General features: G+C 34.7%; 1 protein-coding gene across 2 annotated transcripts in view; it reads right to left on the minus strand.

Annotated features, from left to right (window-relative positions):
* Positions 1-24,485, minus strand: part of ITGA4 (integrin subunit alpha 4) — a 76,557-nt gene that overhangs the window by 43,043 nt on the left and 9,029 nt on the right. Inside the window, exons 3-11 of one of the 2 annotated variants that reach the window (XM_069470117.1) lie at positions 18,366-18,472; positions 18,144-18,273; positions 14,811-14,878; positions 13,379-13,508; positions 11,953-12,038; positions 11,200-11,262; positions 10,972-11,109; positions 7,269-7,380; positions 1,669-1,763 (exon numbers count right to left, since the gene is read on the minus strand). In XM_069470117.1, coding sequence (XP_069326218.1) covers positions 1,669-1,763; positions 7,269-7,380; positions 10,972-11,109; positions 11,200-11,262; positions 11,953-12,038; positions 13,379-13,508; positions 14,811-14,878; positions 18,144-18,273; positions 18,366-18,472 — 929 coding nt within the window. Of the gene's footprint in view, positions 1-1,668; positions 1,764-7,268; positions 7,381-10,971; positions 11,110-11,199; positions 11,263-11,952; positions 12,039-13,378; positions 13,509-14,810; positions 14,879-17,560; positions 17,593-18,143; positions 18,274-18,365; positions 18,473-24,485 lie in introns of those variants that run through there. The other variant, XM_069470126.1, reaches the window with a different exon arrangement.

Below are 24,485 nucleotides of genomic sequence, written 5' to 3' on the forward strand. Positions count from 1 at the left end.
AGACAAAATTTTCCAGTTTGAAATGGGCAGTTGACAGCTATTTTGAGACTTACAAAAAAATTACTTTCTTTACCTTGTGAGCAAAGGGAAAATCATGCAGTACAGATTTTCTAAAACAGTCCTGACTCCCTCTCCTCAAGTCTTTTTTCAGGCTCCGCTTTTACTTCCTTGACCAACACAAATAAATAAACAAGTAATTTGGAAAATAAGACATTTATAACCATTTACTGGAATCTCCTACTCAGGTTTATAACGGAAGCCATTTTTTTTTTTTTTTTTTTTTTGAGACAGTCTCACTCTGTTACCCAGGCTAGGTGTCATCATAGCTCACTGCAACCTCCAACTTCTGGGCTGAAGTGATCCTCCTGCCTCAGCCTCCCCAGTAACTGGGACTATAGGCACACACCACCATGTCTGTCTAATCTTTCTATTTTTTGTAGAGATAGGGTCTCACTCTTGTTCAGGCTGGTCTCAAACTACTGAGCTCAAGCAATCCTCCTGCCTCGGCCTCCTAAAGTGCTAGGATTACAGGCATGAGCCACTACACCCGGCTGAAAGCCGACTTTTTTGACAATACCAACCCAAGTCAGATATGTGTTTCCCATTCTATGTACCCAATTTCATGTTCAGATACTGACTGATAAATATCAGGTTGCTACCTATATAAAGAAAACCAGTATTTTTTTAAACAGACAAGTACATATCTTTCATGTCAAATACAGAGAACCATTTGACCAGTTTTGCCTAATCAAAAATAACAGTGTTTGTTAATGTGTCCATAAAAATAGCATTGGAAAAACTTTTCTGCTCTGCTTATGAATGTAGTTTTTTCTATGCACTGAAATGCCCTGATTTTTCAACATGTAAAACTGAATTCAGAGTTAGGTCATGGAACTTTATTGAAGTGCTATCATCTTACTACTACACACTGAAAGAAACACAGATATCATATGTGTGTTTAATCTCCCTGTTCAATCTTCATGAAATATGGGGCTTTAGCCACAAGGCAAGACAGAGTTAATCAAATAAAAATGGGCATATTTGGAATAGTATACATATTACCTCAGAACACAAATTTGATGAAATACAAAGAGAAATCTTTAATTAGCTAAAGACAAGCTAGAGTGGGAGTGAACTAGGACCCTTATTTATGAGGAAAAAAATGGTTTAAAGAGTTAATCCCTTAAAATAAGACCACTTATCATTATTATAAGAAAATAGGGAAATAAGATGTTAAGTATTTGCAAGAACAACTTAAGAAAAATAAATCCAGCTAGGTGCAATGGCTCAGGCCTGTAAACCTAGCATTTTGGGAGGCTGAGGGTGGAGTGGGTATTGCTTGAGGCCAGGAGTTCGAGACCAGCCTGGGTAACATAGTAAGAACCTGTCTCTACAAAAAGTTAAAAAAAAAAAAAAATTAGGTAGGCACAGTGGCTTGTGCCTATAGTTCCAGCTACTTGGGAGGCTGAGGCAGGAAGATTGTTTGAGCCCAGGGGTTCAAGGCTGCAATGAGCTATGATCTCACCACTAATGCACTCTAGCCTGAGCAACAGAGCAAGAGTATGTCTCAAAAAAAAAAAAAAAAAAAAAAAAGATCACATAAAACACTAGAAATTCTAAGGATGCTTTGTTATCAATGCTTCTTTTAGAAATAGAATACTATCTTACCTGTGAGAAGGTTGATGAGATCCCATCTACCCGGCCATTGTAAATATAAATAGCACCTCGCAGGTCATCTTCTTGTGGAGCTCCAATAGCAACATCTATTCGAGGATTTAAACAGTGGAAAAATAAAAATTGTTGATACAACAAATGCAACTTTGAAAACTAATCTTTATAATCCATAATTCGTATTACCTGATATAAGAAAACTCTTATTTAAAAAAAAAAAAAAACTCTTCCCAGACAGAAAAAAAATACTATTGTATCATCATAATATACAGGATTGCACCGAAGTTTGTGCATGGAAGAAAGCACACTGAATGGGTCTGAGAGGCATCTAACAGAATGGTTAGGGTGTGGGCTCTACAGCCAGACTGCTGGGCTCTGACCATGCTCCACCACTGTGCACAACTGTGATATGCTAGGCCCAAGTCTTAATCTCTGTCTTGGTTCCTTCACCTCTAGAATGGGATCATAATTAAACCTACCCTCAGCATAAAAGGACATAACTCACATAAAGTGCTTGGAGTAGCTCCTAGCGTGCAATAAAATTATAATCTATGAATATTATAATCAAAAGGATCTTTATTTTAACGCATAGGCTTTACTTTATTTGCAAAATAATTTTAAATTAATTACTATTCCAATGAAAGTGATTAAGGTATCTGTTAGGGATATCTGCACACCTCCCCCATGATTTCAGAAATTGGATTTGGTCTATAAAATAAGATTGCACCACTTTTATGACTTTGAGATTCATATTAGATTATGATACCAAGAAGAAAAAAAAAAGATTTTATCAACTTCTAAGAAAACCCAAGAGTAAACAGAAAGTATGAAAGACATGGTTGTTTAAGTGCTATAAGTATAAAGCATAAAGGAGGAAAATAATATTCTACAGTTACAAAAGCATTTCATTATTTTACCAAGTATTTTCTGTTTATTTGGGCATATTCATATATTTACTAATGTGCAATGTTTTTTATTATTTTAGTGGAAACCTAAGGTACAGAAGGTTCATTTTCATGTTACTTATTACTTGCAAACCTAAAATCTTTTTAACAACTTATAGTGGTAATTTTTGACTGCTATTTCAGTGGGGATAAAAATATCTTTGATATATAACTCTATGCTAAATGCTATACAATTTTAAAAATGCCTTTCTATTTTCATTTAAAAAGAATGGTAAATGCCTATACTTATTTTATTTAGACATACTAAAGCTAGCCTCTTTTGACTTGTACAAACTATTTTACACTGTTGAATACAAATTCGCCCATTCATTTGTTTATTCATTGGACAAATATTGAGCACCTACTGTATCCCAGGCATTTGCCAGGAGCAGGCAATACAGGGGAGTGCCACAAAAAGGAACTCATAGTCTAGTGGGGAGGAAGAGCAATTAAAATCAGAACAACACAGAATGCAAGGAGGGAGGGGTAGAAATTAGGAAAGGCTCCTCATAGAATATGAAGCCTCAGATGAAATTATAGTATTGAAAGATCACAGCCAGGTGAAGGAAAGTGAGAATGCAGTTCAGACAGAGAAAAAAGCCTGTGTAAAAGCAAGCAGGCAAGAGGCAGCATGGCATACATGAAGAACAGCAATAGGTTTGGAATAACTGGGGCCAGATTTGTGCAGAACATAGGGGGAAGAGTGCAAAGAAAGAGACAGGAGGGCAAAAAGAGGGAGGTGAGGGGAAGGGGTGGGGGAGAAGTGTCTTATAGCCATTGCAGGAAGACAGTGACCAATTTCTTTAATCAGAGCAGGATTTATACCACCACTATTGTGACTAAATCCCTAGTAGCTAAAATTCTATACTTTGATTCTTGATAACACAGGAAAAAAATTACAAGCTTGGGTTATGAAGTGGTTGATATACATAAATTCTTACTAGTGTCATTTTAGATCACTAGTGTTAATTTAGCACTAGTGATCTAAATTAAGGCAAATATCTTGAAACAATACAGATGAGCCTTTTCATAAAACAAATCCAGACTGATTTTTTTCCATACAGAAGACATTGGGGTATATGCCATCTTTGGCTGTCTTACATATAGATCCAAACTCTTACTTCCTAGGCTTACACTTGGCTGTGTCACATGGAGCCATCATTATAGAAATGAGGAAAATACATGTGAACTACATACAATAAATGATGACATGTTTTTCCATGCCTATGCAACTCAATTTGGGATACAATATACACAACAAACATGTATTTGACAACTGCTTCTATTTTTAAAAAGTCTGAACATTTAAATTATTTCATTCTATTAGTATAAATCATAATAGTAATAATCAGTATAATCATAATCTTAACATCAGCCAACACTTAAATGGTGTTTATAATGTAGGCACTGTGCCAGGGACGTTATGCATATTTACCCACATAACTCTAACAACCATAGCAAATAAATACTTTTTCATCCACACTTTACAGATGAGGAAACTGAGGCACAGAGTGTAACTTGCTCAAGGTGACAAGGCCAGGAAGTGATGTGGCTGGGATCTGAGCCCTGCAGCCTGGCTGCAGAGCCCGTGTTCTCTATCATCATGCTCTGTAAAATCATTAACAGAGGCTATACCCCAAGTTTTCCCTCTTAGTACCTATTCCTGTTCTGTGTCAGAGAAGTGCTCACTTAATAACTCAATGTATCAATGTTTATTTCAAGGACACATAAAATAATAACATATCTTATAATTTACAATCGTAGAGCCTTATTACGGTTCTGCTTTAAAAATATTCAAACATATAATCTAGAGCTCAGATACTAAAGCTCAAGGTGAACAAAAACTAAACCAATAATAAGTGGTCTTCCCAAATCTACTTCACATAGGAAATCCAGAAAGATACCTATTGGCCAATTAGGTTAGTCAGTCTGTGTATCTACCACCTATTCCACAACTTTCTCATGTTTTTGATGAGAATTTTACACTGGATTTTTGCCAGATTGATTAGTCAGTCATCTCTTCTTAGAAAATGGCCTGCTTTGCTTTTCTAAGGACACAGGATGTAGAGTCTGTTTTTTTCCTTTAGAAGAATAAAAATAGGACAAATGCCAAAATAACTTAGGTTTGCTATGCAAAACACCACAAAATTTTGAATAATAAAAGGACATTAAGCATGATTTGCATCTCATACTAGAGATGGAAGAAAAAAGAACAGGTGGGGCTTCCATTGTCTCTCTATCCTAAAATCCCCATCATGAACACAAAGTATCTTCAACCATCAATGCCAGAAAAATAAGATAAGATAGAAGGTGAGGCAAAGGAATAAACAAAAACACACATAAAGAAAAATAACATGTAGATGCCTTGCTGTCTCACTCGGGCAGACACAGTGGAATGGAATTAAAACATCAGCAAAGAACTAAAACACACTGGCCCTACTTCCAAATCAGCAATGGTCTGGATGATATCTAAAACATAGAAAATGCCTACTCATGGACAAAACTGAAGATAAAATTAAAACTAGATCAACTAGAAAAAGATGGTATTATAAACATTCTCTGAAGTGTTAATGTAGCCACTAAATGTAAATAGGTTGTGAATTATAAGTGGGATTACAAATGAAACTATAAATGGCACAAAATATGCAGAAATATTAAAAACAATCATTTGGATAATAACCTTTGAGACATAAAGATGTTACCTTTAGTAGTGCAGAGCTGAGGACTCTCTAAAAACAAGTGCTGTCTGAAACCCAGGGTCTCATATACAAACTGAAAGGCTACATTGTCTTCTGAAGGTCCCTTCTGAAGTCCTCTTAAGTCTCATGGACAGAACACTGTCTGTCTGTCCTTCACACCACTAGAAAATTGTCTGGAATTTTCTCAGGTGCTACAGTGATTTTGACAACAGAATGTGCCTAATGTCCATGACAGTTTTATATTAATAACTATCAGATTACCAGAATAATTCAGGTTTGTCACTGACATTTTGATGCCACAAAAATCATTTCTCATGGATGTGCACCACATATATTTTAGCACATTCAAAATAGTGAAAATAGTGAAAGGTCTTCCTTGACTATGTCAATTAAAACAAGACATAGAGTAGAGGAATCATAAGCAAACAAAGTATTTTACTAAATGATTTTGTGTTTTTAAAAGAAGAATCATATCTAACACACGAAATATCAAGATGCATAGTTTTAACCGTAGACTTTATTAGATAGGATCCTTAAATTCACCATTAAGTAAGGTTTACTTTTTCATGTCTTAACCTCATTTTTCATTTGATTATAAAACTATCAAAAAGAATGCCATTGCTTTCTTGATTATCATTTATTATGGCACACACTCTATACCTGGTATGGTATGTCTGACCCAAAATAAATGCTCAATAAATATCACAAAATTGCTGACTACTTGTGAAATGTAACATCAATTATAATATTAATAAAATTTCATACATATCTTATTATTTGTAATAACAAAAAATCTACATATATTTTTCTCCTTTCATTTTTAAATAGTAAAAACAAAAATCCAGAAATAGTAATATTTGTATACCAAATTACACTATTTTATATTTTAGAAGAGTCACTGGAAGCATGTCTTCAATAACTAACTCTCTTCTTGTAGAATAATGCATTTTATTCATTTAAAGTAGATTAAAACATTTAGCTATAAGAAGCAATTAAGGAGGTGAGAATTTATAGCACCTCTCACTTATTTTTAGTATCCAAGAAAGGTTTAGCCTAATATTTCCACATACTAATTGCCAATGGCCTTAGCAAGAAGACATAATTCTGAGCCCTAAAAGTAAGTATCAAATATTTATTCACTGAACTCGTAAAAAATTGCACACTCCCCTCTCAAATCTATTCATCATTTTATGTAGTTTTAACAGACTTGGTTATCACACAGTACTAGGTCAAAAAAAAAAAAGTTTTAAGAGGGAAAACAGGTGGATATAGGCATTTCAACAACAGGGCTGATATCCAGGGCCATGTGCTCAGTTATAAGAGGACCATCTATTCAATTATTGAAATACTTCTCTATCAGAGGATAGAGGATAAACAGCCACAGTCCCCGAGTTTCGCAGTTGCCTCTTCACCACTGCTCAGAACTCTGTCCTGGAATCCCCCAAATCCTCCCACAATATGGCTACAGGTAATGCCCCGGGCACAACACGAGGCTTCCAGAACCCTGCTCCAGTCCTGTAGCCAACCTCTGTTGGGTTTGGTCAGTGTTTTTACTGTACTGATACCATGGTTCAATGAGTCTATGATACACATTTCCCATAACCTCCACATTTTATTATTTCTGAAATCAGGATTCTTCTTAAAATAGAAAAATGGTGGGTGTCGCTGTTCAACAGGCAGCATTTTTTTAGGGGCATATAAATAATAATGCAACTTCTAATCAGTGGTGCCTTAGAATCAATGAAATAAGCATTGTGAATATCATTTCATTAACAATGGTAGGATCAATAGCTGACAATTGAGAAGTCACTTGCAACACTGAAAAGAAAACTTAGCATACCATTCTAGATCCATTTTCTATAGGCAGGCAAACAACACAAAACTCCAATCAGATTATCTTCCATGAGCCATCCCAAAAGTGGAATCACATACCAAATTAGATAATTTTAATTACCTTCAAAGCCATCATTGTCAATGTCACCAAGATTAACTATAGATTCCCCAAATCTTGCAGCATATTTGTCACTTCCAATGAGTTTGGTTTCCATTTCATTCATTACTGCTCCCTAGATAGCAAGGGAGAGAAAAGGTGTCATTATAACACTCCCTGACAACTTTACACATGATTTACTGTTGTAATTGGATATGGATTTTTTCTAATGTGTCAAACAAGTTGGACAAACTACAGACTGAGCTTTAGTACACACATCTCAGTTCAATTCAATAAATATTTATTGAGTCTGTCAACACATAATAGTATGATTAGAGCTCAGAGGACATAAAAATTGTCAAACTCATGATCCCTAGCTTTGAAAATCCAATAAATCATTTTGATAATTCAATTTAGCAAATATTTATTGAGCTCCTACTAAAGACAATGCACTGTGCAAAGAGTGAACAGGTGAAAGGAGACAAGGTAGTGTGTGTATAAAACACACTCCCTTTCTGCAAGAAGCCCACAGTTACACAGAGGACTTAGTACAAGCATGTAAATAACTTAGAAGGACAAACTGCTTTAAAATATCAAGAGACAAAAAAAGAGTATCTAATTGTGATAACAGATTTCATAAAGGAGATGGCATGCGAGAGGTGGCTCCTGAAGGATAAGTGTAACTATGATATACAGAGAAAGTTACCAGCAAAACAAATTCCAATGAATTTGGCTATAATGAATGGTATGTATAATATTAATAAATGAGATTAAAAAGTAAGATTGCAGTCTTATGGTGTAGCATTTTGATTGTGGAGGAAAACTTATTCTTAATTTAGTGAACAACAGGAAACCACTGAAGGTTTCTGAGTTGAGGAATGACATGACTGAAGCTGGCCTTTGGACCCTTATTCTAGGAGCAATGCACCATGGGTGGGTCAATTTCCAACTTCCTAGGATCTAGGAAGATGCGTTATTACAATAACACATTCAATAATGTTGCAATAATGAGCTATTAAAATAATAGCTACCAGTTCTCTTTGCAAACTTTGATTATGTCAGTCCCTTGTATTAAAAATAAATCTATATAGCACACATCATAGATCTTTTCCTCTTCTCAAACAAACTTATTGGTTATTCCCTAAGCACACATGTGTTCTTCCCTTGTGAGGTATCCTTCACCTTTTATTTTCCAATTGAAAAATCCCTATTTTTGTCTTGCTCGAATACTATCCTTCCTCCATCAAATCATCTTGACCCAAAGGGAATCGTTTCTTCCACTTTGTATCTGCTCATAATGTGCCATTTACCATGTTGCATTTTGTTGTTAGCTCCCACATTTGGTGTCTTCACAAGATTCTGAGGTCCTTGGAGTCAGGGCTAAAATTATTTTCAATTCTTCTCATAGTCCTTGTTACATTTCAGATACTCACTGAATGTCATATATTTTATATGAACTAAGATGACTGGGAATCATCTCTATAGATGTAATCACTGACACCAAAGACATGAATGATTCTATCAAAGGAATAAGGGATGAAACAGCTCGGCTCCTGGGAAAATGCCCAAATCAAAGAGCAGAGGGAAGATGCTGCCACGGGGAGAACAGACAAGGTGCAGACTGAAGACACCGCAATGGTATTGAAGTTCTGCAAGGAGAGTTTCAAGAGGAAATGGTGATCACTCTTTAGCATTCTCCAGTCACAGAGACCTATGAACAAGAGTTTTCTGGGGACCTCTGATAGCTATTTTAGTAGAAGCAGATGAAAGCCAGAGTCATTCAAGTACCATTCTTTCTTGAGTTCATTCAAAAACAGTGGCAGAACACCTACATGCCCAGGACTCTTCCAAGTTCTGAGGAAACAGCAGTAAACAAGACAGACAATTCCTTTCCACGTGGCATCCATACTCCAGTAGACAGACAGACAATAGCAAACCAAATAAATGTAAACACGTAAGGCCACTTAGAAGTTAGTGCCATTTCAGAGAGTTGAGAAATAGGTGGTTAGATGGGAACAAAGGAAGAGAAATCTGCCCCAGAGGATTTAAAAGCTGAAATCAATTATAAAATTAACCCCAGTGATCAACAGTGGTCCCTCAGGGTAGGCGAGAGGGAAGAACAGAAGGGTAGCAGTGGATAGGCCTCCTTCCTCGCCCTTGGAACAAAGGAGCTCTACTTTTTCCCATTATCTTAATGAGATTAAGATTTCAATGGGGAAAAAATTCTATATTGCTTTAAGTATTTTAGCATATATATATATATGCTATTGTTTAAAGTGTTCTCAAAAAAAGTTTAGTTTTAAAGAAAAAGATAAATTTGCAGCATGAAAATGTAGCAAGTATAAGAAAGACCATTTAGGGAAAGGGCAATGTGAAATCTCTATGGAAGGAGAATTATTTATCTGACACCACTATTAATGAGCTTCTAATGATAACTGTGTAGATGATATGCCTTTATTATTACATTTAGGTTTAAACAGTCTAAGAAATCCTAAAACATAAATAACCTCCTGGTTTTATATTTTGAACTTTGAGAATCTTTCAGTTTTATAACACTAGAGTGTTCTCTCTCTTAAATTGTACAGAGTTCAGTCTGATGCTTAGTATAAGAACTTATTAAATGTTCTGAAACCATTAAACACAGTTAGAAATACCTTCTTTTTTTTTTTTTTTTTTTTTTATTGAGACAGAGTCTCACTTTGTTGCCCAGGCTAGAGTGAGTGCCGTGGCGTCAGCTTAGCTCACAGCAACCTCAGACTCCTCGGCTTAAGCGATCCTACTGCCTCAGCCTCCCGAGTAGCTGGGACTACAGGCATGCGCCACTATGCCCGGCTAATTTTTTCTATATAGATTTTTAGTTGTCCATATAATGTCTTTCTATTTTTAGTAGAGACGGGGTCTCGCTCAGGCTGGTCTCGAACTCCTGACCTTGAGCAATCCACCCGCCTCGGCCTCCCAGAGTGCTAGGATTACAGGCGTGAGCCACCGCGCCCGGCCAGAAATACCTTCTTGAAACAGATTTTACTTTGTTGAATCCTGACTAAAAAAGTCACAGGAAATGAATCAATTTTCTCACAATCCTACTCTTATTTTCAAATTAAAGGAACAAGCAAAGAAGATCCCATTAAGACTCTATCAATGTTTTGTTTTGATTTAATTTCAAGAAGTTAGGACGGCAAGATAAGGCCAGTAGAACTCTTTAAATTGAATCAAGTCATCAATTTTATATTTTTATCAAGAATATAATCTATATGAATTATGAAAACTAACATTATCAAAACACATCTTGTTTCTGTTTTCAAATCAAGAAATCAAAATTTTTTTATCTTCTAGTAAATTTTAGAATTGATTAAACTGTATAAGGACCTTAACTATAGAACTATTAAAAAATCTACATTTTGAAGGATGTATAAAAATCATTCTTTCAAATTAGAGGTGTATCAAAATAAAACTAAATTTCAACTTCTAGAGTGAACACATACAAGCTATGACTAGAGAAGCTCCATAACATTTTCTCATACTTCTGGAATATCAAAACGAGAAGACAGTGACCTTTTATCATCATTTTCCATTTCATTTTTACAGCATCAGTACGATATTGGAAGTTTTACTTTTGCCAGTAGAATAAACCTAAGAGTCTATAGCCTCAGAACTCTGGAATAAGAACAAGGTCAGTTTTGATCATAATTTCATAAATGGCTTCCAGTTTGTGGGCGATTGGACATACCGAGGCGGAGTTGATATACACATACACTCTTCCCTCCTCCCTGATGGTGCTCTGCATGGGAGCTCCCACAAGTAGATCTGAGAAGCCATCTGCGTTGAGGTCCACAGCACACACAGAAGCTCCAAAATATGAGCCAAGCTGTCCCAAAGCAAACCAGATCCAATCATTGAGAAAAAGGCAGGGTTACTCACAAAAGTCCTCAGCATACCAAAGGCAGAGACATATTACCTTTTTACCTTTCATTTCATGTAAGATATTTAGTTCTTTTTCATCAATGCTGAATATATATGCCTGTAATTGGGGAAAGAATTAGAAAAGGGTAGATTGCTATCAGATTTAAAAAAAAAAAACAAACTTATTTCCATTTGATCAAAACATCAGTTTTTATTAATTTTTAATTATTCAAATGTAAACAAATATCTTCTTAAGAGTGGTACAAACGGTTTAGGGATCCACTGTTACATTAATATGCCTTACTTGTAAAACTAACTTCTCAGGAATTATTGATCTTATAGAAAGTGCACAGAGAGTGCTGTTGGCTTCACTTTTCAAAAATATGGTTCAGAGAAATTGAAGGGCCAACGTTCACATAGCAATGTGGCAATAAGTAGAACCAGAAATAACATTTCCTTCTTTCTAGTCTTACCACAGAATATCTACCTGCCTCAATTTCTTTTCAGCTATAAAACTGTTATATATGGTAAACATATTCCCTGGGCATCTTTAGATAATCCTATTTTATGAATAATTTACTTATAATAAAGAAATGCCTCATTTGACTTATATTATTTTCTTGAAAGCTTTTGTGCTACATTTCTCCTAAAATCATAAATCTTTCTCTAATTTCACTAAATGTGATATACTGTTAATCATTTTTAATCTTTCATTCCTTAGAAAATCTGCAGTTTTTCCTATAAGATCTTATTCATGCAATTTACTCGAACCTTTGTGAAGAAATAAATATAAAAATGTAATTCCTACTTTGCCAATTTGTTCATATTGAGGAGCTCCTCCGACCACTTCAGTAGTATGCTGGCTCCGAAAGTGACCAGCTCCAACTGAATAGCCTTCAGGAAAAGGGAGAAGAGTCTGAGAATCATTATTTACAATAGGTAAAATATATCATAAATCTCCGCATAGAATTAAATGAGACTGAATTCAAAAATGACAATATTAAGCAGAATTTTAATATTTAGCATAGCAATATTCAAAATTGGTCATTTTATTATGTTTTAAAAAATTTTGATGTGTGTGCTATGAAACTAATCATGTGGTTTATATTTCCAAGTCCTAGAAATTGAAAATAGCATCTTTACATCTGTTTATTCCCTGTGTAGTATCAGTATCAGCTTCTAGGATTACAAAAGAAATATTTCAGAGTATATAACATATAAATTCTAAACTTTAAATAAAAATCATCCTAAATTTCAACTTCTTTGCCATAAAGTCTTTCTATTTATTGTGATGACTTTATGATGACAAAAGTAAAATATTTTTATTTTATGTGATAAAAGGCATAGCAAATTATATTTCTTATAGTACTTTAAGATATCTGTCAATCAAACAAGAAAATGTTGAATGGTAAATGAGTTTCTCTGCTTGAAAGTGAATTCTGTTTGAATGGGAAAAAAATATTGCTTACTTTTTAATTATTTCTGAGCATAAGATGCCCACATTTGAAGCATATACAGTTTAAACAAACCTGTATTTTGTAAGAAATGATACAAAAAGCATTTATTTTCTTGTATTGGGAATTAATGCCAGGAAATTTTGTATTTCTGTAGAAATACAGATGATAAAATATCCTACTGCTGACTTATGAGATGGTAATAATGAGGAGGAGGAGGAGGAAGAGGATAAAAATAGTTAAGTTCTGGGAAATATTCTAAGAACTTATGAGGCGAAGGTCAATGAGCCATTTTTAGACCCATATACTTCATAATGTTACCCCTTCTCTACAACACTGTCCCCACTGGCTTTCAGTTGGCCCTTTAAGACGCTATACTTACTCATACATGTTCAAATGAGTTAATTTATGTAAAGTTCTTTTAAAAAGCCTGGCATGTGGTAAGCATTCAACAGAGGCTGCCTATATAATAATAAGCTGACTGTATAAAGATACAAGCTTATAAGCATTTCCTGAAGTGAACAGCAAAGTATACACTAAACTAGGAGTTTTAGTCAAAGAATTTTATATTAATATGTTGCCGATTATAGTTACAGATGTAAATGTAAAATATTAAGTTAACTAAAGTTTCATGGGTTCTATCCCTCAGTGACAGTTTTGGGCTTTTTAAATTACCACTGCCCACTTAGATCTTTTGAAAACACAATTTCCCTTATTTATCATTATAGTACTAGGATCTGTAAAGCAGAGATAATTTGAGTTTGTCAATTTTTATAGTACCTAAATAACTTCCATATTTTACTGGATTGTGATTGTTCGCGAAAGCCTTGTATTTATTTGTGGTTATATTGTAGACAAAAAGAGAGCCAGTCCAGTAAGATGATCCTGGGGCTCCCATCACAATTAAATCCTGTAGGAAAAAAAAAGTCATCACTTAAAAGTTAAATCTCACCACCTAAAACTTTCTCCAGATACATAACATTTTAAGTAAACAGTGAAGAGACTACATTACCATAATAAATTTCTGAGTTATGAAGTTAAAAACATAGCAGAAAAAAAGCCAGAGAAGCTCACTAATGTATTTCTACCTAAAAGAATTTCAGAGAGGAAACGCTGAAACTCTATTTCACATTTATCAGTGGATTTTAAAAGTTGAAGATAGAATCATCAAACATTAGAATAAGCTTTTAGGAGAAAGGCAGTGTGGTTTCTATTAAAGAAAATCGTATATGGGTAATTCATTAGTTCTCATTACAGAGATAACATGTGTTGCCAAAGAGTAAAAAAGTGGACTTAATTTATTTCAATTTGCAAAACACCACTGACCAGTTTATCTAACAATATTAGCTTAGCAAAAAAAAGAAAAAGAAAAAAGAAAAAAAAATCCAGTGAAATCTGGGGCATATTTTATTATAAATAGGAATTTTAGAAAAGGAAAAAGAAGGCATGTTGGAATGAGCATGCCTTTGTCTGGTACAGTATGAACATTTTCAGCAATCAAGCCTATTTAACATAGTTCTATATTTCCTAAATAATCCTGAACTTTAAAAAACAGGTCAATTTATATAGAAACTAAAGAAAGCATTGTAAACATTTTTAAATATAATAGTTAATATTTACAGAAATTGTTAAAACTCAATACAGCTTGATTTCTACCAAAAACATTCACAAATTCATAATGAGCTTTTAAGAGAATCTGGGAGATTTAGGGGGTGTGTATAACTGTGACATTTCATAGTATATCCTAGAGTGTGAGAAAAGAGAACTTGGGAATACTGTGTATCTGATTTAGGAAGATATCAAGTTCTTAAATATCCCAATTACCATAATGTTAATGGAAAATGTGGATTCATATACTTCCTTTCTCCTGTAATTAGTAACTGAAATAATATACTTGGATCAATATTTTCAATACCTAAGTTAACAATTAACTGTATCTCCTTTTTATTTTCATTACATTTTTGATGAAAGCAATATTCTTTAGTGTAGACTTTAGTTGGTCTTGTGTTGTACAGCCCGCTAAATAATATTTTCTCAAAATATATGTGGAATATTGAGTGGCAAAAATTAAGCTGTAATATTCAGAATTTAAGAGACATTATGCAGATGTTACATAATTTTCACTTTAAAGCATAACATCAGTCTTAAAACCTTCAGAATAATTTAGGTTCTATCTGTAAACATTCATAGCAGCTACCGTTTGAACTATTACCTCTGTGTAAAAACTGGATATTCCAGCTTGACATGATGCAAAATTTTCTCCAAATTTTTTCACAAAATCTAAAATGGAATATAAAAACAATTCAGAATTTCATTTTAAAATAAAGACATAATTTCCATAATTTTCTTTTCTTACAAATCCTTACAAGTAAGCTTTTTAAGGTCTCTATTTTGCACTCTCATCAAAAAAATAGTAACTTTGATATAATATAATACAAATCTTTTCCATATTAATCTTTTTTTAGATTTAACAATCTCTTTTTATTTATTTTTATTTTTTTATTCTTATTTCAGCATATTGTGGGGGTACAAAAGTTTAGGTTACGTATATTGCCCTTGCCCACCCCTAAGTCAGAGCTTCAAACGTGTCCATCCCCTAGGCAGTGCGCATTGCACTCATTATGTATGATCAAAATATCCCTACGAAATGGCAATAAAAAAACCTCCTGCCTCTTCTTCATAGGAAGAACATTCAGCATACACTCAAAAATTTGTCAAATAGGTATGTAAGACAGAGGTAGGATCTGTGACTTTGAGTCCGTATCTTCTTTTTATTGCATGTATTTAAATCGTACAACATCATTTTGAGATATACACTTTTTCATACACAGTGAAATGATTACTACACTCAAGCACATTAACATACCCATCTCCTCACAGTGACCTTTGTGTGTGGTAAGAACGCCTGAAATCTACTTGCCTGGAAGATTTCCAGTACACAATATTATTAGCTGTGGTCTTCATGCTGTACATTAGATCTCTAGACTTATTTATCCTACATCACTGCAACTTTTCACTGTTTGACCATCTCCCCTTCCTAATTCCCTTCCTGCCCTTGCTAACAACCACCTTTATACTCTATGTATTTGACATTTTTAGATTCCAAATATAAATGAGATTATACAGCACTTGTCTTTCTGTGTCTGGCTTATTTCACTTAACATTCCAGGTTCATCTATGTTGTCACAAATGACAGGATTTCCTTTTAAAAGGCTGAGTAATGTTCCATTGTGTATATATTATTTATATATATGTGTATATACCCCCCCCCCCACACACACATAATTCCTTATCCATTCATCTGTCTATAGACACAGGTTGTTTCCATATCTTGGGAATTGTGAATGATGCTGCAATGAACATGGGAACACATGTCTATGTGGTACCAGTTTCATCTCCTTTGGGTACATATCCAGAAGAGAGATTGCTGGATCATACGGTAGTACTATTTTTTTTTCTATTTTTTAATTTTTGAGGAACCTCCATACTGTTTTCCATAATAGCTGTACCAATTACAGTCTAATACTGTGAAAGGGCTCCAATTTCTCCACATCTTTACCAACACTTGCTATCTCATCTTTTTTAATAACCATTCTAAGGGGTGTGAAGTGATAGTTCATTGTGGTTTATGATTTGCATTTCCCTAATGATTAATGATGTTGAGAAACTTTTCATATACATATTGGCCATTTTGAGGCCTTCTTTGGAAAGAAAGATATTCTGGCCTTTTGTCCATTTTTAAATCAGGTTATTTGAGGGTTTTTGCTATTGAGTTAGTGAGCTTATATATTTTAGTTATTAACCCTTTATCAGATGTATGGTTTGCAAATATTTTCTCCCACTCCATAGGTTGTCTCTTTCATTCTGTTGTTTTCTTTGCTGTGCAAAAGCTTTTTGGTTTAATGCAGTCTCACTTGATTATTTTTGCTTTTGTGGCCCAAGCCTTTGGCATGATATCCAAAAAATCATTGCCCAGCCAATGTCTCGGAGTTCTTCCCCTGTTTTCTTCTATGAGTTTTGTGATTTCAGGTCTTATGTTTGTCTCTAATACATTTTGAGTTTATTTTTGTATATGGTGTAAGATTTCAATTCATTATTTTGCATGTGGATAATTCAATTTTCCCACCACCATTTATTGAAGAGAATGTACTTTCCTAGATTTTGCCCAGCTTAAAATACAGACTGAATCAGGATCTGCATGGAGATGGAGGGTCTTTTTAATACAAAGCCCCACAAATGAATGCTTTTGAAACTTATAAAGGAGACATAGCTTTACTTCTTATGAAGAACTGACATATGTAAACCTCTATGAAAATAAGAATGAGATCTTCTCTTTGGTTTTGCCAACCAGAATACTTAAATTGCTAAGTTATTTGTAATTACCATTTTCTGTCATGAGTTTTCACTCCTTTTTATATCTTACTTGATCCTATATTCTACAATTTTAGGTATGTTTAGGTTTACACCATCCTGAATTTTGTATAGAATATGGCAAGGTATATCTGAGCAGAAATAAAAACTCTACAGTGAAAATGTTTTAAAGCATAAACCATAAACTATTAGGAAAGAGGATGATAAATTTATAGAAACCTAGACTGAGTTTTACTGCAATTGAGAATTTAAAATTCACCTTTTACCTTCCTGGTATCCAAAGGCAAAATAGAAATATATATATATATATAAGCTTCTCCGAAACAACAAATATCAGGGAGAAAAGACCCTAAAATTATTAGAGTCAATAATTGAATTCAAATACTTGGCCAGAGTTTTTATAGCTAATAAAAATTTTCTTTGGATGTTGGGGTTTTTTTTAAAGGGGGCTGGGGTTGGAAAAATTGGAAATTGGCATTCATGTATGTTTCTTAGTTTTCTAAAGAGACATTTGTAGAATTTCAGCTTTGTTGAAAATATCATTTTAAATGCCCTATTGACACTCACCCTAACTTTGCTCACTTGCATTGTTTATGTCCTAGCTCTATACACGCTGATGCTACCTATAGCATAGAATTTCCATGGGGAAGATCTTTTAAACTGGAGATACCATTGTCTTCCTGTTTCAAGAAATACATGTGAATTAGGAGGAAAAAAAAAAAAAAAAAGGAGTGAAAGATTTGCTTACACTTATACTTTGATTCCGAGTACTCTTAGAAGCTAAAAGTAAAGCCAGAAACCTAAACAGTCTTTTTCTTTTAAATTAGATTTTTAATATAATTTCATGATTTTAAGTGTCCTATAATTACTGGGCATTAGACCCACTCATACCAAATTTAATGCAAAAGTGGGTAATTACCAACTAAATTCCAGAATTATTCAAATCAAACTGTAGAATTTTTACAGCACAAAGTACATTTATGAAAATTAATGCTCCCACAATTGGGTAAAGAAAGAAAAGGAAGGAATGCTTTGAGTAGTTAAAAAGAATATAGCTACTTTGAAGCTCTTCCTCTCTAAACATCCAAACTTGAAAATTAAAAAAACAAAACAAAGCCCTAAAATGTATTCACTTATTTCTCTGTGTCTAGTTAAAATCAAAATCATGCTTTACCTTGATAACATGGAGATATTCTTCTACTCAGTTCTGTTCGTAAATCAGAGGGCATTCCATAGCAAACACCAGTAGGGAGCTTATTTTCACTCCTTATGTAAAATACATTTTTCCATCTGTGCCCACAAGTCTGAATAAAATAAAAGTAGACTGAATGATGTGAAGATTCCACCCAGTATATCTAATTTTACGATGGATCAGTGGACCAATTCCAATACCTACCACAATGGATCCATTTTCTCCTGGCTGTCTGGCAAGTGTGACCCCCAACCACTGATTGTCTCTCTCTTCCAAACAAGTCTTCCCACAAGGGTCTCCAGTAGGGCTACCTATGGCATTTGAAAATAATTGTACCATCAGTTATCCTGAAAACAGTATTATTCTGCAAGAGCAGAGAAAGCAAATATGTGTGCTCATCCCCAACACTTTTCCTTTGCTATCATCTTATATTCAGTGTACAACGTGGAAGTAAATGTTAGTTACTCTGCACCAGTATCCCTATTCTCTCACACAAGGTGGTTTGCATTTGTAGAAATGACCCCTGACTGGTAGCACCACGAAGAGACAGATTCAGTGATACAGGAGATGGCTAACCAATATGACTAGAGTGGGGAAGACCAGTTAAAACCAACATAGGCTGTGCAAATACAACTGCAGTGTCTAATGGAAAATAATTTACCATTTATGTAGCAATGTAAGCAACATCATCAGAGCTTTTTAAAATTTTCTTGTAGTGAGACACTTAGAAAGACTACAATATGGTCTCACCAATTAAAGCACAGTTTATTGGAGCTGGAAGGTGATGACTGAGCATGCAGACAGTGGAACACAGAATTAGCATATTAATAATGCACAGCATTTACAACAAACTGCCCTATGTTCTACATTTAGTGGAATGTGACCCATGTTTTCAACAAAGATAAAATGACTTGGAAAACCAGATTATTTCAGTAATAAATAAAAAACTTCAATAAGCACTTTGGCAAATGCATAAATAGCCAGAAAGTCAAATATAAATGAAATACTCATGTGCAATATAGTACTTTGTACAATAAAAAGTAATCTTCACAGTGATTTTTTTTTTCTTCTGTTAGCATAAATTCTTTGCTGTATAGCTGGGATGCTATTAAAATACTATATTTCGGGAGGCTGAGGCAGTAGGATCGCTTAAGCCCAGGAGTTTGAGGTTGCTGTGAGTTAGGTTGACGCCACGGCACTCACTCTAGCCCGGGCAACAGAGAGAGACTCTGTCTCAAAAAAAAAAAAAAAAAATACTATATTTAAGTGATTTCAAATAAGTGAATTTGGGGGAGAATGAGCTGCAGATAAGATTCTTTTTGCTATCTTTATTTTCACCCTCTTCAATTGGCATTTGACAATTCTATTCCATCTGTGCTTAATTCCAGTGGCTGAGAAGTACATTAGCATCAATCTGGTTGGGTAAGGATGTGGAACTCGGGTTTGCTTAATTTCAAACATTGGTTACTAGGTACCAAGTTTTCATACATTTATGGTGACTAGTCTCTATATCATTAGGGACTTTGTCTCCTCCTATAACTTGACCTCTAGATACAGCTTCCTGGGCAAACTCAAAATATGTTTATAGGTAAGATTAATATTTTGGAAATGAAATTATTTCCACTAAATCCCCTGGGTAGGAGAGATTTTAGTAGTGTGGGAAGATGTTTGTGTATATATTTCTTTGTCCTCCACAACATCATTCGGGTAGAACAAAACTCTTAATTGCAGCTGAACAAAAGAAAATGTTCTAGCCCCTCTTCTGGAGATTGATTCAGTAGGTCCAGGTGAGGCCCTGACTTCCCCAGTGGTTCTTATGGTCAGGAACACTGTTGCAATGCAATGTGGATAATGCTTTTCTGGCCAGCCTTCATGTAGAATAATGACAACTCCCACTAATTGGCAATGGCTTCCTGCAGGGCTAGACTGAAAGGTCTGGAGAAAGAATGCTGGGGTTGATAGGCAACATCTACCATTGGAACAGGAAAGGAATCTTGCTGCGGCCCGATCCTTGATAATGGATGGTCCAGGCAGACACATAAGATCTCTGTGTTAAAATGAAGGAAGGAAAGAAGGAGGGGAGGGGAGGACTGAGAGGAAAAGAGAGGGACACACAGAAGGAAGGAGGGGAAAAAAAGTATACTGTGCGAGGTGGTGGGTAAGGTCTAATATAGGGAGCTGTTATTGTGGCTACATAATGCCAAACCAACATAACTGAAGTGAAACAGAACGGCAAACAATAAATTTTAGGTTTCAGTTTGGCTTTTCATTAAAATCACCAGTTAGTTTTTCACTGTCAAAAATTGATGATAAATGGTAGATTTAGTCCACCTGAAGTTGAAGTTGCTCAGACACACAGGATGTCATTGCTAGAGGAAATTACAGTGAAATTTATTCATATCCTGCAGGAAGAAGGATTTTCACTTCTCTTAGGGTTAACTACATTTGTTTATTTACAACTATCCTGGCCTACTTCCAAAGACGAGTAAATAGTGACCTCATTCATCCTGGCCAGGACTTTATCGTGTTTGTAATTATCCCATCCCCGACACAGCCCAGAAATGTATGCTGAAAATGGAAGCGTCGATAAACAAAAAGCAATTCAAACTTCGATTGTGGTTTGACTAAGCGTCTTCTATTTGTATGATGTATCTTAATTCATAATGTGTGTCCAAAAGGATGAATGCATAGCCAAAAAGAAAATTCATAAAGTCATGAAACAATCACCCTTCCACAAAAGAAAAACTAATCCTAATAAGGGAGCAAACACATATACTCACATTTAGATATGTTTCTCCTTTTCACTTCTTAACACTGCTTCTACCATAGAGGCAGCCTCCAATAGCAACAATACCACCAAGGTACTTTCAAGTACTGGTGACAAGCTAGGAACAGTTCAAAGAACATCCTATAAGTCCCCACTACTCTTCTGGTTCTTTTTTTTTTTTTTTTTTTAATTTCTGGAAACTTTTATCTCCTTTTCTTCTGTAGTGCCTGCAGAATCTTGATAGAAGAGGTCAGACTTTCACATTGTCAGCTTACGTTCAGGGCCTTCTCTAAGGCTTTGCTCTCTTAACCGCGCATGCTTCCAAGGCCACTCCTTTACCACGTGGTACTCAGCCTTGATTGGACATTAGGATCAACCCAAGAGAGCTGTAAACAAATACCAACACCTGAGCCCCACTGCCAGAGGTTCAGATTTGAGGTAGCTGGGTTGAGACCCAGACATCAGAATTTTTTAAAAGGTTCTCAGGTACATTGTAGTTTACAGCTGGGCTTGTGAATAACTGCTCTACAATGTAGACTGTTATGCCTTTTCCTGTACTGTATGTCATATTTGAAAAAAACCTGCTGTTTTAAAAATAGTAGTAATATTTTTTTGTCCCCCTTGATGTCAGCTAGATATTGAAATAGAATATCAAATGTTAAGCAGATTTTCTTCATGGAGAAATACAGTATTTCTAATTTGGTCAAAAATGATGATTATGAGAACTGTCACGAGAAAGCTAATTCTCATGAATTTCCCTGACAGAACACCATACATAAACTCAGATTATCTTTCTATTTTATCCAAATGTCATGCTGAAATGATTTAGAATCTGGTTTTCAATTCAGCACATACATTACTAATCTAAACTCTTAGTAAATCAAATCAGCTCCATAATTGAAAAAGTACTTTACACGGTTTAACATAAAAGAGGTCATCAGAAATTAACATGTGATAATTTTCCATGCTTTTATACAACTAGAATGACTAATTCTTAACACAGTTGAATGCATTTTCCCAGTTGACATTAAAAAAACAAAGCCACATAAAAACCATCCCCCTCATTCTAAAAATTAAGCCCATCTTCCTCTTTTTATTTTCATTTGGGAAAGAAAATATAAAAATATATGCTTACTATTAATACTTCAGTTTTTTATTTCCACCTAATGATTTTTATCAGTATATACAAATACGTATGTAAATATGAACACCCAGTAATTCTGATGAATGAAAATAAAGACTATAAGTACAAAGCCAAATAGAGAGGTGCACTCTTTACTTCCCCCCACTTTTGTTGTTATTCATATCACCAGTTTTAGTGTCATTGCTCCAAGTGCCAAAAATGTGACAGGGACTATGGAAGACTAGATATTTGCTCTTGTATGTCACCTCCATGCGAGCAAATTGACTTCTGTTGACGATGGCATTCCCACAGCTCAGAACAGTGCCTTCCATGCAGCAGGCAGGCACTCAATACATATTTGCTGAGGGAGGGAACTTTGAAATATATTATACAACTACAAAAATCCTTTACTAGAGGGTACTACTGCATAGTTTTCACCAAACTCTCAGGGATCTAAGCTTTGGCAAGATCTTTTCCCTACATTATGATTCTTCCCTGCTTCTCTTCCAAAATATTATTTCCTTAAGTTTTAAGATAGTAACAGATGGTCTGAAGGAAAACAGCCTTTGCAAGTCTGAAGATCTTTACGTGGTGTGCGATTTGTGAGTAGCATGATTTAAGACTGAGAATCAGCTGGGACCCACAGGAGATGGCTATCTCAGAGGGTTTCTGCAAGGATTGCGGAGTAAATGAGTAAAGTGCTTGGACAAGAGCCTGGCAGAGACAACGTGCAAATGTTACTTGCTGTTGACATTATTATTTTAAGGTTTAAGTTAAACATATTATTAAGCTGCACATATGTCACAGCGTACAACCTCCTTCGTAAAATACACATGGCACATCATCATTGGGGATCCTTATCCTCACATTAACTCATCCTATGCTCACAGTAATAGCACAAGATGAGAAAATTGAGTCCACATTGAGTAACTTGCCTAAATCCATAAGGCTGGCAAATGGAAAAGATTAGAATAAAAAATAACATTAATCTCTAAGTTACTCTGCACTACTCTATAGCATACACAATAGGACTCTATAAATATTTCAAAAATATGAATGAACTGAAATCGATTTCACTTTCTGAATCTGTTTTTCAGCTGAAACTGTGTAAAATATCAAGTCTGCCCACAGACTGTATAGTCAGCTTTTGAGTGTGTTCAAGAAAAATGTCATTTACTTGGTCCCTCTTTGCTTTTTTCTCCATTTGGATCAGTTCTCAGTATTTTGGCATTTCCACTGATGTAAGGCGAACCAAGGGAAAAGGTCCAACTCTAAGTTCTTCTTTCTATAACTTGTTGACGTTCAAGTGAAACACTTTGTGGGTGGGGAAGTCTGGGACTTTTAAATGCAATGAAATGTTTGTATCTGCCTGTGTCACTATACTGTGGCTTCCCCATCAACTCAGACATTTGACTGGGGCCCTCAGTCTGACTTTCTGGCTACTGAGACAACATACACACTTATCTTTCAAAACTCATGACGTGATTTCAAGTTTCAGAAAAATGGTGAAAGTTCTTACTTCCACCAACTGATTTTTTTCTAAAGTTGAAGTTCTATTCCAACAAAAGATGAGTCCTATAAATTTCAAACTCTTTTGCTCTAAATTTTTTCTTAAATAATCCTAAAAAATTGTTCCATTATTTGTTTTATAAAGAGTCATTTATTTTTATAGAAGCAATAATTACTGAGTGAATATAATTATACAATTCCTTCACCCACATAAATTCAAAATATTAGAAAAACATATGTGGAATTAAAGTGAGCAAATCAATTCAAATAGGACCATATTATAAAATCTACCTTTGTAGGGCTATGAAGATTAAAGAAAACTTATGACTGTGCATAAAACACTATCTGGTATCTAGTAGATGTTCAATAAATGGTCAATGCTTCTGCTTCCCAGGGTACTTACATCATATTGATTTGGACTAGGCCAGCAGAGGGCGCTCACGGCGCTGTGAGATTTGATGAGCAGCCTTCAGCTCTCTAATCCAAATGACCCCTTCATTTAGTTTTTCCTATCAAACCCTAATTACTACTAAATACATTATATCAAACTATGTACTTTTCTCACACACCTAATTACATGGTGGTGATGTTTCCAAAGATAATAGTGACATTTATGAATTCCATAGCAATAAAAATAATTTTGGGTAATAAAAAGCAAAATACCCAAATTTTAGAAGAGATACGGGACATGAAAGTACTAAATCTAAGATCTTTTCCTTCAGCTAATCTAGTAGCAAAAAAGTCAAAATATCAAAACATCAAATTTAGAAATCATTCTCAAAGTATTTCTTTTTTGAAACACTTGTATTTAAATGTCATATTCTCAGACTACCGAATCAAAATCTGATAATGGACAGCAATCATGTTCAGTTAATGTGAGAAATAGTTCATATAACCATAGGACTGAAAAAGCCAGCTATTTCAG

This window comes from Eulemur rufifrons, chromosome 1 (genome assembly GCF_041146395.1).
Source record: "Eulemur rufifrons isolate Redbay chromosome 1, OSU_ERuf_1, whole genome shotgun sequence".
NCBI lineage: Eukaryota > Metazoa > Chordata > Mammalia > Primates > Lemuridae > Eulemur > Eulemur rufifrons.